At 34.4% G+C, this 13,549-nt stretch overlaps 3 protein-coding genes across 5 annotated transcripts; 1 reads left to right on the top strand and 2 right to left on the bottom strand.

Annotated features, from left to right (window-relative positions):
• The first annotated feature begins 15 nt into the window (after positions 1-15).
• Positions 16-4,944, top strand: Sardh (Sarcosine dehydrogenase). The gene is made up of 15 exons (XM_066739116.1): positions 16-1,218; positions 1,328-1,430; positions 1,514-1,770; positions 1,840-2,052; positions 2,123-2,452; positions 2,546-2,708; positions 2,789-2,936; positions 2,990-3,128; positions 3,205-3,402; positions 3,467-3,734; positions 3,796-3,925; positions 4,019-4,275; positions 4,345-4,507; positions 4,590-4,697; positions 4,770-4,944. The coding sequence occupies exons 1-15, from the start codon at positions 1,198-1,200 to the stop codon at positions 4,939-4,941; spliced, it is 2,670 nt and encodes an 889-aa protein (XP_066595213.1). The 5' UTR covers positions 16-1,197; the 3' UTR covers positions 4,942-4,944.
• LOC136780634 (peptidyl-prolyl cis-trans isomerase-like 3) lies at positions 4,944-6,075 on the bottom strand. Its single transcript, XM_066739142.1, has 4 exons — positions 5,821-6,075; positions 5,664-5,738; positions 5,286-5,566; positions 4,944-5,221 (listed from the first exon to the last, which is right to left on the bottom strand). The coding sequence occupies exons 1-4, from the start codon at positions 5,821-5,823 to the stop codon at positions 5,095-5,097; spliced, it is 486 nt and encodes a 161-aa protein (XP_066595239.1). The 5' UTR covers positions 5,824-6,075; the 3' UTR covers positions 4,944-5,094.
• Positions 6,076-6,275: 200 nt separating this feature from the next.
• On the bottom strand, positions 6,276-13,359 carry metl (methyltransferase-like protein). 3 transcript variants are annotated; one of them, XM_066739141.1, is made up of 8 exons: positions 13,083-13,359; positions 7,790-7,993; positions 7,586-7,707; positions 7,345-7,497; positions 6,965-7,279; positions 6,783-6,896; positions 6,550-6,722; positions 6,276-6,465 (listed from the first exon to the last, which is right to left on the bottom strand). In XM_066739141.1, exons 3-8 carry the CDS (start codon positions 7,702-7,704, stop codon positions 6,326-6,328), a joined length of 1,014 nt encoding a protein of 337 aa, XP_066595238.1. In that variant the 5' UTR covers positions 7,705-7,707; positions 7,790-7,993; positions 13,083-13,359; the 3' UTR covers positions 6,276-6,325. The 3 variants fall into 3 exon arrangements, with proteins under 3 accessions (XP_066595238.1, XP_066595236.1, XP_066595237.1); XM_066739139.1 differs by having other exon boundaries at positions 7,586-7,993; positions 13,083-13,193; XM_066739140.1 differs by lacking the exon at positions 13,083-13,359 and adding an exon at positions 8,383-8,515 and having other exon boundaries at positions 7,586-7,993.
• Positions 13,360-13,549: the final 190 nt, after the last annotated feature.

The following is a 13,549-nucleotide window of genomic DNA, read 5'->3' as shown; positions in this document are numbered from 1 at the left end:
AAACTGCTCATCCAATGTCCATTTAGATCGTAATACGTTGGAGCAGTTTGTAATTGTACTGTAAAACAATGTAGCATGTAGCTGTAAAGCTAACTTTGTTATTTAGATATAAATAAATTGTTAGATATACACATATGCGTAAGCTAATACGCTTTAAACAATCATTGCTGCTACTGTAAATTAAAGCCTAAAGTCATGTACTTTCAATATTTTGTAAATGTAAACATTATGAATAATTATTCTTTCATTTTGGTTTTAAATACTTTAGTTTTCAATAATCATTATTTCAACTGTGCATAAATAATTTGTACTTATATAAAAAGCGTATATATATATACAATCGATTTTAAGTGTGAGAAAATTGTATAATTTTAATATTAAATTTTATTTTCCTCATTAGTCATAATAAATGTGTTAATTGGTCAATTAATTATTATTTCCTTCAACTGGGTATTTAAATATTTTATTTTTCCATTGTTCGCAAAATAAATGAAAATAATTCACAACTTGGACAATTTTTGTAAAAGTTGTTTAGCATTAAATAGAATAGCACAACTGCAAAACCCTGACAAGTTAATATGTATATTATCAATGCATATTTATGTGTTAATGTATTTTATTAATAGAGGCTTTTAATAACAAGATTGACCCTGTTGTTTTGTGTAGGTAATCGGTCAGCGTAGTCGATAAGCAAACACTGCGACTATCGCACTGCTTATTTTATATTTTTATTGAACTTGATAAGATGATAAACAAATGGTGAAATTTCCTTTCACAACCTTTGCTTTTTGCAACATTCGTATGTCATGAATGCTCCAAAGATTATTGCGCGTGGTATGATATAAGATTAATAAATGAATAAAATAATTCATACAGAAATTTATAATAGCTCTTATTATTTGAAAGATAATAAATTATGTTCATGTATTAATTAAGTTATTGTTTAATATCTATTCTGTTAAGGATTTTTTTGTACCAAGTACAATTTTTATGAGTCATTTTGACTATAATTATAACTCTTGGCATAAACACTGATAATCAGACAAAATGTAAGAATCACGAATCCAATGAAGACTATACTGATAAAGCTCTATAAGCATTGATGTGCCAGACGAAATATTATACAAGTAGCTACTGGATACTGCAGACAGACATTGTGCTATTTTCAGTGAAATCTGCAAATTTCTTAAGGATACTATGTTTCGTTTAATAAGTCAGGTACTGTAGGTATCTTATAGTAAATTGTATATAAATAACATAATATAAAAATATACCTCTTTAAAGCTTAACTAATTTAAACCTGGGGCTCTAAAAATCCTCTTTTTAGATTCCTAAAGGGAGCAAGGGTCTGACGAGAACTCTAACAACTAATAAATCCGAGCAAAAACCAAATATTTCCTTGCCAGAATTTGCCGATGTCGTTGTAGTTGGTAAGAACTAATCGAATAATGCATCGTGCCAACTAATCAAATGAACTGAAGGTGTTGATAAAAGAAATTTATACTCTAATTAGGTGGAGGCAGTGCTGGGTGCAATGCTTTATATCAGCTGGGGAAAAGAGGAGTGAAAGCAGTACTTCTTGAAAAGTCCAAATTAATATCTGGCACAACATGGCATACAGCAGGTCTTATATGGGGAATGAAAAATGTCAACGATTTAGAAATGGAATTACTAAAAGTTACAAGGGAAGTGTTAATTCACCTAGAAGAGGAAACTGGTATAAACCCAGGCTTCATTAGCAACGGAGGACTTTATATCGCTCATTCTCCTGTAAGTTATATAGCTTCTTGCTGTGATAAGGAAAAAATAATATTTCTTTAAATATTGTTTGGGCAATAGGAGCGGATGGCAGAGTATGAGAGATTAGTTACTGCTGGCAAGGCTTTTGATATTGATACAAAAATTATATCAAACACCGAGGCAAAGAAATTATTTCCTTTATTGAACGAGAATGCTTTTGCAGGAGCTCTTTATGCTCCAAAAGACGGGGCAGTTGATCCAGCGATGTTAATCAATGCCTTGACTAAATCAGCCAAAAATCATGGCTGTAAGGTATGATAATCTTTTGTAAATATCTTATAGCCTAATCTTCATTCTATTTATAATAGTTTTTTATTTGAAGATCTTTGAAGACTGCCCTGTCACCAAAATTCTTACAAAAGATACCTCGTTTGGTTATAAGGAAGTAACTGGTGTGCAAACTCCTTATGGTACAATAAAAACCAGCTGCATTTTAAACGCTTCGGGAGCCTGGTCCGGAAATTTAATAGAGAAAATTGGTCTGAAAATTCCTTTAGTACCTATGAAACATGCTTATGTTGTTACCGAACCGGTTGATGGAATGCCAAAACTTCCAAATGTTAGAGATCCAGATATTAATTTATATTTTCGAGTACTGGGTGGTTCAATTGGCATTGGAGGATATGAGCCAAATCCCATTATATTAAAGACGGTATATGTTTGGCTCACGTTCAGTTTAATTCATTATGTTTGTGGATTTATTATATTATTCTTAGCTAATGCAAAGAAATATAAAATATTATAGGCACCCCAAGATTTTTCATTCAATTTGTATGAGTTAGATTGGAGTGTATTTAATACTCATATTGAATCAATGACTAAATTAATGCCAGCTTTATCCAAAACCGGTATAAGATCAACCGTTTGTGGTCCTGAAAGTTTCACGCCTGATCACAAGCCCATAATGGGTAAGATACAATTGATTGATTATTATTATCTTATGAAATCAACATAAAATATATCATAGCAAGTATTTTAATATTTGTAGGCGAAGATCCCAGATGTACGGGCCTCTTTTATTCTTGTGGCTATAACAGCTCAGGAATGATGTTAGGTGGTGGGTGTGGAGAACAAATAGCTTTGTGGCTTTTAAATGGACGACCTAGTAAACATATGTTTAATTTTGATATTAGAAGGTAATTAATTTATTATTTCCTAAAAAAAGTTACTCATCCTTCTATTTTTTCAGGTTTTTGCCAGAACAGAGAGAAGATATGATTTGGATAAATGAAAGATCTCACGAAGCTTATGCTAAAAATTATAACATCATTTTTTGTCATGAGGAGGCACTAAGTGGAAGAAATTTCAAGACCGATCCATTTCACGATGTAAAACTAAGCTACATTTATTATTATTTTATTGTTCATAAATGATAATTTGTTAAAAAGAATATTTTAATTTTAGATGCTTATAGAAAAAGGGGCAGTTATGGAAGAACGCCAAGGTTGGGAAAGACCTGGTTGGTTCTTGAAAGATAAAACTGTAACAGTGCAGCCATACGACTTTTATGGACAGTACGGTTCCGCACTAAATGAGGATAATGAGTATAAACTGATTATGGAAAAAGATTGCAGCTTTGATCTATCACCTTATCATGATATTGTGAGTTATTTATTATTCAAAATGATTAATAGCTTTGAAACTATTATCTTTTATATTATATTAGATTGGTGAAGAAGCGCTTTCATGTAGGCAAAATGTTGCACTGTTTGACATATCATATTTTGGAAAATTTTACCTTTGCGGGCCAGATGCGCAAGAGGTAGCTGATTATGTATTTACTGCTGATACAAATCAGAATTATAACAAAATAGTTTATTCCTGTATGCTAAATAAAAATGGGGGAACTGAAGGAGACTGCACACTTACAGCTGTGGAGGCTGGCTCCAGTGGGCTTGTAGATCCAATATTTAAAGGAAAAGGCTTTTATATTGGTAATTTGATAATACATTAATCCATTTAAATTTCTGTTACTAAAAAATTTGCTCCTTTTAGTTACAGGAGGACTGTCTGCGTATCATTCATTTACACATATTAATAAAATCATAACAGATAAAGGATTCAATGCCTCTTTGCATGATGCTACTGAAACAATAGGTGTTTTATCATTACAAGGGCGAAAAAGGTAAATATTAATCTTCTCTATTAAATATATAATGAATTGTCATAATTTTTAAAAACTAACGTGTATACTATATTATTTATATTTGTAAAATAGCATAAGCATTATGCAGAAACTTATGGATTATGACGTTACAAATGAATCATTTCCATATTTAACTTCCAAACTGTACAAAGTAAAAGATCAACTAGTACGCATCTTTAGAGTAAGCTTTGTTGGCGAGCTTGGCTTTGAACTACACATACCAAAACAATCTTGTAAAATAGTATATGACGCCCTTATGAAAATAGGCATACCATATAATCTTAAATTAGCTGGATACAGAGCATTATATAGTTTAAGTAATGAAAAAGGTAAATTTTATTAATTTAGACACTACCTGCTAGAATCAAAATTATTAAATTGTCTATTATATCAAATAGGCTATCACTTATGGGGCTCAGACTTGAGAATTGATGACACTCCTATTGAAGCTGGTTTAGAATTTACATGTAGGAAGAAAGGACACTACTTAGGAAAAAATAAAATTGAAAATATAAAAAGGGACGGAATCAAAAAGAAATTAGTACAACTTCACTTACAAAAGTATTTAAGAACTCTTAATATTCTAAAAATTTTGATTTATTAGTACCTGTAATTTATATCTTAAATTCTCTTCCTTCACTAGGGATGTACCAATTTGGGGTATGGAAACAGTTTACAGAAATAATGAACTTGTTGGCTATTTAAGGAGAGCAGAATATGGATATGAACTTGATAAATTTATAGGACAAAGGTAATAATAGATTTTTTATAGGAATACTAGTAAAATATTGTCCTTCACATTAATGTTGATTTTAACTTATAGTTATATAAAACATCCAAATGGACAAAATATTACCAAAGAGTATTTAGAATCAGGCTCATATGAAATTGAAGTTAGAGGGAAACGATATCCAGCTACCCTATATATACGCAGTCCATTTGATCGAGAAAATGAAAGAGTGTTAGGAATATATGAAAAAAAAACTATATTATAGTTACTTCTTTAAAAAATCTTCCTTAGAATTCTAAATTATTGTTTCTTCACTTTATAGTAATAGTCTTAAGCTCTACATTTGTTTATAATCTTTTTTAGTTTTATTAATAAATAGACAAAATGATAAACATAAAATCTTTACTAAATTTATATATTATCCAGCTAATGGATTAGCATGAATGGTCACACTATTTATTCTTGTTTCTGTGAGTGGCTTATAGTTCTTAGGATTAACTGGAAGTTTTTCCAATTGTTCAAGTGTCTCCAAACCATCAATTACTCTGTATAAAGATATAGGTTTATATTAGAGTACAATAATCTATAAATCAAACATTTTATACATACTTTCCAAATAAAGTGTACTTTAAGTCCAAATGTGGTTGAGGTGCATATGTTATAAAAAATTGACTTCCATTTGTATTTGGTCCATTATTAGCCATAGAAACCAATCCTCTTGCATTGTGTTTCAAATCTTCCTTAAACTCATCTTCAAATTTACGATTCCATATAGAAGTTCCTCCTTTACCAGTTTGTGTAGGATCTCCAGTTTGTACAATAAACCCTTTTATATTACGATGAAATAAACAGTTATTGTAGTAATCACTAGCACAGAGAGCAAGAAAATTCTGAAATAAATTAAAATCATTTATGATTAATATAAGCTATGTACGTTTCAGCATGCATAATACTATAGATAATATATTCCATATTCTAAATACTAACCTCACAAGTTTTAGTACACTGTTCGCAAAATAATTCTATCTTAATGTCACCAACATCTGTATGTAGTGTAACACTCTGTAAACATACAAAGCATTAATATGTAAAAATATACACTAAATTTTAAGTAATTAAAAATAAAATATTAGCAGTCTCTTACCATCTTAACCTTTTCTAGTCGATGTCAATTACTTCATAAATTTAATAAACTTTATATTGCTTAACCTACAACTCCATAGTTAGACTCTCATTTTAATAAACTAATAATAGGTATTGATTCACGTCACTACTCTTACTTAGTTTAAAGGGTTTAAAGTTAACGGCAAAACAAAAAAAAAACTCAAGACTTCGGAACTTTATCCTGTTCTAGCTTAACCTTGCTTAACCTTAACTAGACAGATCAGACCAGACTAACCTTAAACCTTAGCATCATACAACTTAAAAATGTATATTGGTATCTGTATACATGCAGAGATGCTACATGTATTGTAATACAACCGCATGTACATACACAAATCATAAACACGTGGACGGTAGATGCAGTATGCACATCCGGAGTACTAAAAAGGAGAAAGATGTAGACATTAGGTAAAAATCCAACGGAAAAGATATGTGTAAGCCATAAATGTATTTATTAAGCTTATTTATTTACAAGAAGGTACTTTTTAAGAAAGTTTTCTATATTTTCCTTGAATCCAGACTCTGTACATTCTAAGCTGCTTTCCTCTATTCACTTGCAGTCGACGATCTACAAGATTTTGCTCTTCTTTAAAGCCACTTTCTGTAAACAAATTTCTCACGTCATCTATAAAAAATTGAAAAAAATAATTATTGATAAAAAATCAACAATATGTTACAACAAGTAATTATATGCAATATTTATCTGTACCTTCTGTGAAAAAGTATACTCTTGTGCCATCTCCTCGAACATAAAAATTTTCAGCAAGACAACTCCCTCTTTTGAATCTCAATTGAGCCAAATCATATCTACCGTAATCTCTGAACAAAATTAGGCCACCTGGCTTTAAATATCGATGAATTTGTTGAACAACATGTTTCATTCTGAAATAAGTCATCAGCATCATTTTATACTTTACCAAAGATATCATAAATATTACATACTTTTCTGGGTGAATAGCTGAGAGAACAAATATTAAAACAACAATATCTAAAGATTCAGGTTCAAAAGGTGTTATCCAATCTTCTAGAGTTACATCTAAAACAAATGCGTTACACCTGAAAATTCACTAAATTTGTATACATTCTATTCAAAATATGATTAACAAAAGAAAACTTATTTTTACCTTGATTCATCATATTGAGGATTTTCCTTCAATATTTCAATAGCAGTAGAAGAAAAATCACAGCCATATATCATTAAACTAGGATTTATATTATATAATAATATTGGAAAAATTGTGTTCCCCACACCGCAACCAATTTCAAATATTTTCATATCAGGTACAAGCTTTTCATGACAACTTGCAACAGACTCTACATCATTTGCCTCTTGACTTTCTGAACCTAGTACTCTTAATGGTTGGTGAATATCATTTTTGACAATATTAGGAGCTAATTCTGGGAATTCAGTAAACAGCCAGTGCCTATCTTTGAAAAACCTGGAATATGGTCATGTACGTATTTAATATATTAATATAAAAAACTGTCTGCAAATATTTATTACCGATTTTGATGGATACCATAGAACTTATTCCAAAATTTGTCTGCTTCAGTTTCAAATTTTAACAATTCATCTCCAGATTTTGTAACAGTCGAATTTTCCGAAACTTTTAAACTAGCCAGTTTCTGCTGTTCCTCGTCCCAAACAACATTGTCCCTTTAATAAAAGGAAGATAACAATAATAAAAGTTTATATAGTTGAGGTTAAGTTAAAACATTTTATAATAAACTATGTAAATTAGCACCATGCATTGTGCTGAAAAACATCGGCATCCTCTGATAATATTCTTTTGCCAAACTGCGGCCTTTTACTTTCTGCACTTTCATTTTGACAATTTTCAGGTAGCTCAGACATGTTTCGCATTTTCTGTGGGCAACAGCCAGCAACCATATAACAACACGTGGTGTTGGCACTTACTGTAGTCTGTAACACTATTAGACAGTCATACTTAGCAGCGTTCAGCTGGGGTTATGTTGGTGTGGTGGTGTCCATCCATAGTGGTAGTTCATTTGCCGATTGCCGCGAGCAGGCGATCCTATTTGCAGTATTTGCAGGCTTGCAGACATTGCACAGTCCTATTGTCTATCGCAATCCCAGCTCTTATACCACTCCCATCAGTTTCCATTCTTGCCTTGCCGCCACCCTGCGTCGCCTTTCAACAATTTTTAACATTCGTTTATAAAACAACCATACAGCTTCGAAGAATGTACAATTTATACTGCATATTGAATAAATAAATTTAAGTGTGATATAAGCATCAGGGAAAAATATATTTAATAGAATTTAGAAAAAATTAAGTTTCTGTCGTCGGTTTGCTGTATATTTATAGTACATTTGGTAGCATGAAAATAATGATTTAATATGGAAAGTTAAACGAGTAGTTGGAAATTACTATAGATTTTGAAATTTATAAATTTTGTAGGTTGTAGTCGTTGTAGATCGAGCTTGAGAAGGATGAAGACTAGAAACGTGTATGATTGTATAGAAGTAAATGAAGTAAGATAATTAATAAATGCATTCTATTCTCCTTCTGTGTCTTACATCAATATGAATACTGGTACGTGACGAGTGTCTGTCTGCTGCTCTGTAGCCCATGCATGATTCTAACCATCAGCTATCAGGTTCTTTTCTTTTCTAGGGGTGAGATCGATATGTCCACTTCTAATTTCTACAATGTTTTCACATGGGTTAGTAACCATCGATCTGACTCCGGTCTCCGACTCTCGGGAGTAGGAGAGCACGACGACCGAATCAGGCAAAAAGGGTTCACCGAGTCTCAACCCCCTCAATATTCAAGGCTCATCATTCCTCTTTCCTAAATTTTTATTTAATTCTTCAAAAATCTTTATCTACTTACTTATAAATTACTATCAATGAGAATGAAAAGGTTTAGATAGAAATTAAAATTCTTATGAAACTAAAACAACAGATAAATAAAAATTTAATTCAATCGGTTAAAAAGAAATCAATTAAAAATTTATTGGTAGGGACAATTTAATAATTCAAGCCTTAAATCAATGCTAAAACTACAAAATATTACATTACTCCATACAACTTTAGTATAGTTTATTAAAAGCATAATGGTCCAGATCAACGCGTTAGCTTAATGAAGTTACAGACGAAATCGGTCTGAGCGTTAGCCAATATCGGTTGAAAAAAAATACTTTGTAAACATTCGTGTATACTCGCTTGCGCTAAGCATACATAGGATTACATTATATTTAATAAACAAAACAATCACTTCAAAGTGATGCATTTCATATTTAAATCCTGAAAATTTAATAATTCGAAGCAACAAAATATTAATTTTCTATGGAGATTTAATAAAATTTGTAAAAATACCAGTAAATCTTTACTAAAGTAGTTCTTAATAAATCAACCAATCAACATTCGAAATTTGATGGCGTCCAAATAAATAATGTCCAATAAAATAATGATTCGATGGTTTTCTTACTACTACCTGGTAATTTACGGTAAGTTAATAACACACCAATTTTCGCTTATTTTTAAACAGTTAGGTTATGAAGGCTTAATGAAACTACTCTAGGCCGAATTTGCATCTGGTTTAGTTTCTTTTCATCTAAATAAGATTTAATTAGCAAGCTGCTTAAAAAATGTTTAAATAATTGAAACGATTAGTCTGGAAAGAGTAAAAAGCACGATGGTAAGTTGCAGGTAAGTTTCATAGGGAGAAGAGTCAATTGTGCGTGCGTGTGTGTGTAATAAGTATGAGAATGAAAGAGAGATCGTTGGTTAGGTTAGGAAAGTGGAAAGAGTGCAGAAACGTGTAAACATTGGTGTGAGTGTGAGTCGTGGAGTGCAAGAAGGAGGAATGAAAATGCGTCAGTGTGAAAAGAGGTAGATTTGGAGGATGGGAGGAAGAGAGAGATGGGAAACAGTATTATTGGTGCGAGAGAAGTGGTGTTGGGACTAGAAGATCTAACAGAGAGATAGAAAGAGAAGTAGTGTGTGGATGTAAAAGAAAAAAAGAGCGATATAGGTAGGGAGAACGTGAAAAGGCAGGGAGAAGAAGCGAGAGGAGAGATGTGCGCTCAAGAGAGAGAGAGAGAGAGAGAGAGATGGATCAAGAGGCGGAGGAGGATGAAGAGAGAAGAAGAGGGAGGGTACAGGGGAACGTGCGCGTCGCGGCAGTACCTACGGGGTGGTTGCCCTCGTCTGCGCTTTGTGGGAAATGCCCGCTCAATAACGCGTAGCTTCTCGTCTGCCCCTTCTCACCCTCGTATATATAGGCATCGCAACGCTATAAGGGCCACTACCCCAAAAGGCATGCCCATCCATCGGTCTAACCTTCTTTTTCCCTTTTTCTCCTAGTTTACCTCTCCTCTTTCAATCGCACTACGTCTTACGCGTACATCCACCCACATTAGTCCTTGTACCCCTCAGAGTCACCTTAAGTGCTTCAAAAAAGTCAAATTTATTCTCCTTTGAAATTGTTCATACTTTTTCGTCACTCGATGAGTTTTCTTGAAAATCATTCAGTTAATTTTCCCACTGTAACCACATAATTGTAATAGTCTGTTTGGTTTACAAACAAAAAATTGTTTAGAGAAGCTCGCGGTGGTTTCGTATTTTGTGTATCGATCGATATACGCCGTTGCAGAACACTGCATTATCAATCAATAAAGCAGTCGTTACTTTAGCCAAATCTGCATAGCATCATTTTCTAGTCCACTACCATCGCAATGTTCTACTTCCACTCTTTTCCTCCAATTCTTAAATATATGACAATAACAGTTTTTAACGTTGAATTTAATTTTTTACCATTTTTGTCGTTTCGATAAAATTCTAATTAAGGTGCCTTTTTAACATGTCGATAAGTATGAAAATTAGAGAATAAAATTTTAGTACAACATGTACTTATTTTATATCGTACATATCTTTTGCAGTGGAGTGGTCGATATCCGGCTAGTATATTCCGAGGTACCTCACCCTTGTTCCAACCATGGTGGAACCCCAAAGATCGTTCGGACAATGACCCCGGGATTATATATTCTGGTAGTATAGGGTGGTACAGGCTTATTCCCTCCGAATTTGCTAGCAGAGCAGGACTTCTATAATGAATCCCTTCTGGACGTCGAAAACAAAGTAAATATACGCCTCGATGAAACTCCGAAATTTCGTCAAATTATTTTTTCAATATCAGTATAGAAGATGGATTTGAAGAACGCGTGAGTATTGATGAAAAAAACAACTGCACACAGATAATTAGGCTTATCCCTTATTTTTACAAAACTGATGTTACAGTTCCAGCCGTATCGAGCATGAAACGATCGTTTGCAAAAAAATGGATTCGTCAAAGTTGAAATAATTGCAATGCGAATTTTGTGGCTTGCGTGCAAATAGACGTGTAGATACCAGCCGCTCGTATCTATTTATAACGGCGGCGGATTGCGGGGCAATTGACCGCGTGGCCTTGACTTCCTGTTGACCCGTCTGTCCCTAGGGAATTTCGGCAGAATTCGTAGAAGCAGTATACCTTTCCACGTTAAGTAGTCCGCACATGAGAATACTTTGAAGACACTAATTATACTCGAACGATGTATGGAATCATTGAAAAAAACTTGGCCTTTTTTCATCATCGTCCCGTCAACAATAATGTTTGGGCTGTTATCAGCGTCCCTTATCTGTGGCCATAAACCCGCAGAAATTTTTCATACCTCCGCAAGCTCATAACTTACAGGAGCAGTGGTAAAGAATTATCAATGGTTTTGCAAAAGATTAAGGGTAAACAAAGAAATTCCCGTTATGTATATGCTGAAGCTGTATAATTTCATATTAAAAATGTACAAATAAACAATGTATTGTTTATTTAGAGAGCAATAAATTTTTGCTTTTACGTTCAACGGAAAGCTTGCTGGTCGTTGTTGATGCGATGATGACCAAGAAGAAAAGATGGCAGGATTCCATTAGCAATCCTTCACGCAGGTTTAGAGTGCGATCGAGTGAAACCGTTGGGTTGATTCCGTAGGCGACATTTTTCCTTCGGTTGGCCAGGAGGTGGAGGGAGAGACGCGGGAGTCGCAGGCCAACGGCCTTGACCTTGTCGGTGCTTTCTTAGCAAACAAGAGAGAAAGGAAAGGAAGTTAATCCGAGAAATAGCTGACAATTGGGACAAAAGAATTTGCCTCTGTTCTTCTTCTCACTGTCATTACAATACGTACGTATCGCTTAATCAAATTAATCTCTAAAGACAACACTATATCCATCCTCTCCAAACTCATGTATAATTAAAATAGTATCTCAATGCTTCGAATGAAAAACATTCTTATTTTCAAACACTTATCATTTTCAGAGGAGTATAATTTTAGCCCGATAACATACTTTATGTAATGGATTAAAATTACACCCTGTCGTTGTGCATACTATACATTTTACGCTTATCTGTATGTATACATTTCCTTTTTTCTTTATAGAAAAAGATATATTTCGATGTTGGTATATACGAGTCTATAATGGACTAGCGACGTCTCTACGTTCGAACAATCAATGTAATGTACCAGTTTCATTCCACATTGCGTTACTCGCGCCAGATTGAATCGAACGCCTCGACTAATAAAATCGATACTTGAAAAATTTGCTAACATTGCTGCAATGTGGTTGGAAAAGTAAGGCAGAATTTGAAAGCACTTGAAAGACTTCGTTATTGTAATCATATACTTTTATCCGTTAGATGATTCAGAGTGGTCTGCAGAGACTCGATGAAAATGTAGTTTCTCTGTACAGTATGTATTAAGCAGTGGAAAAAGAAAATTATTGTTTTAAACATAAGAGGCAGTCGAGCAAAAGGAAAGTAAGGGAGATAAGAGCCTAATGTCCGATTCAATAAAAGTGGCCAGGATACAGACAAGCAGGAGGCAGAATAGGGAAGGTCTGAAGGGGGAGGGGGGTTATGAAGCAGCGGAAAAGCAGGAAAATCTGTCAGCTCCTGACCTCAAGGGAGTAGGAGAGAAGTGAGTGAGGTCGTTTCACGATCGATAACGCCAGCCTCGCCGGGAGGTGCGAAACAAGTCCCTAGGTTGCACGAGAGAATGCACGGCGAGACTTTGGAAAAATCACGAAGCCCTAAATCTGCGTGCCAACAGAGAATCGGTGAACGAGAGAAAAATTTGTTGCTATTTGAAAGAATCGCTGAGAAGATGATCTAAGAGATATTTTCTAGGCGAGCAAAAAAAATTGTCTGTTTTGCAAGGGTCGTACATGGCACCTTGTATAGTTCTTACGTTATTGGCAAATGGCGATGTCGTATGGGTACACGCGGGGGTGAAACGCGCGCGCGCGTACGCATACACATAGCTTCGCACAAGCAGGCGGTATCTGTGTATCTGTCTCGCCGTTCGCATAGTCGCTGGTCTCTGGTCGCGTTTCTCCTTTTTCATTCTCTCTCTCCCGCTCCCGGGTTGTTCAGAATGTTTAGATTGGAAGGAGACAGTGCTGCCAACTGTCGAGTTATCGCGCAGGCAGCGCCGCAGTGCCGCACTCGCTTCTTCACTCTTTATCTCGCTTCGTCGGACGTGGGCGTTCGTAGCCCGTCTCTCTCGCATTTGCAGAGCTTCGGAAGATTGGTACGTGTTTGTGAGGGAAGCAGGCAGGCAGGCAGGCAGAATTAGTGTTGAGAAGAGGGAGAAGAGAGGAGAGACAGGTGCGGCCGGCTAGGAATGAACGAATGGTGTGGCAGCGCTCTCAGCGC

Source organism: Prorops nasuta, unplaced genomic scaffold (assembly GCF_024137725.1).
Source record: "Prorops nasuta isolate Cenicafe-Biocafe unplaced genomic scaffold, Cenicafe_Pnas_1.2 PNAS00019, whole genome shotgun sequence".
NCBI lineage: Eukaryota > Metazoa > Arthropoda > Insecta > Hymenoptera > Bethylidae > Prorops > Prorops nasuta.
This window is presented reverse-complemented; position numbering and strand designations above follow the sequence as displayed.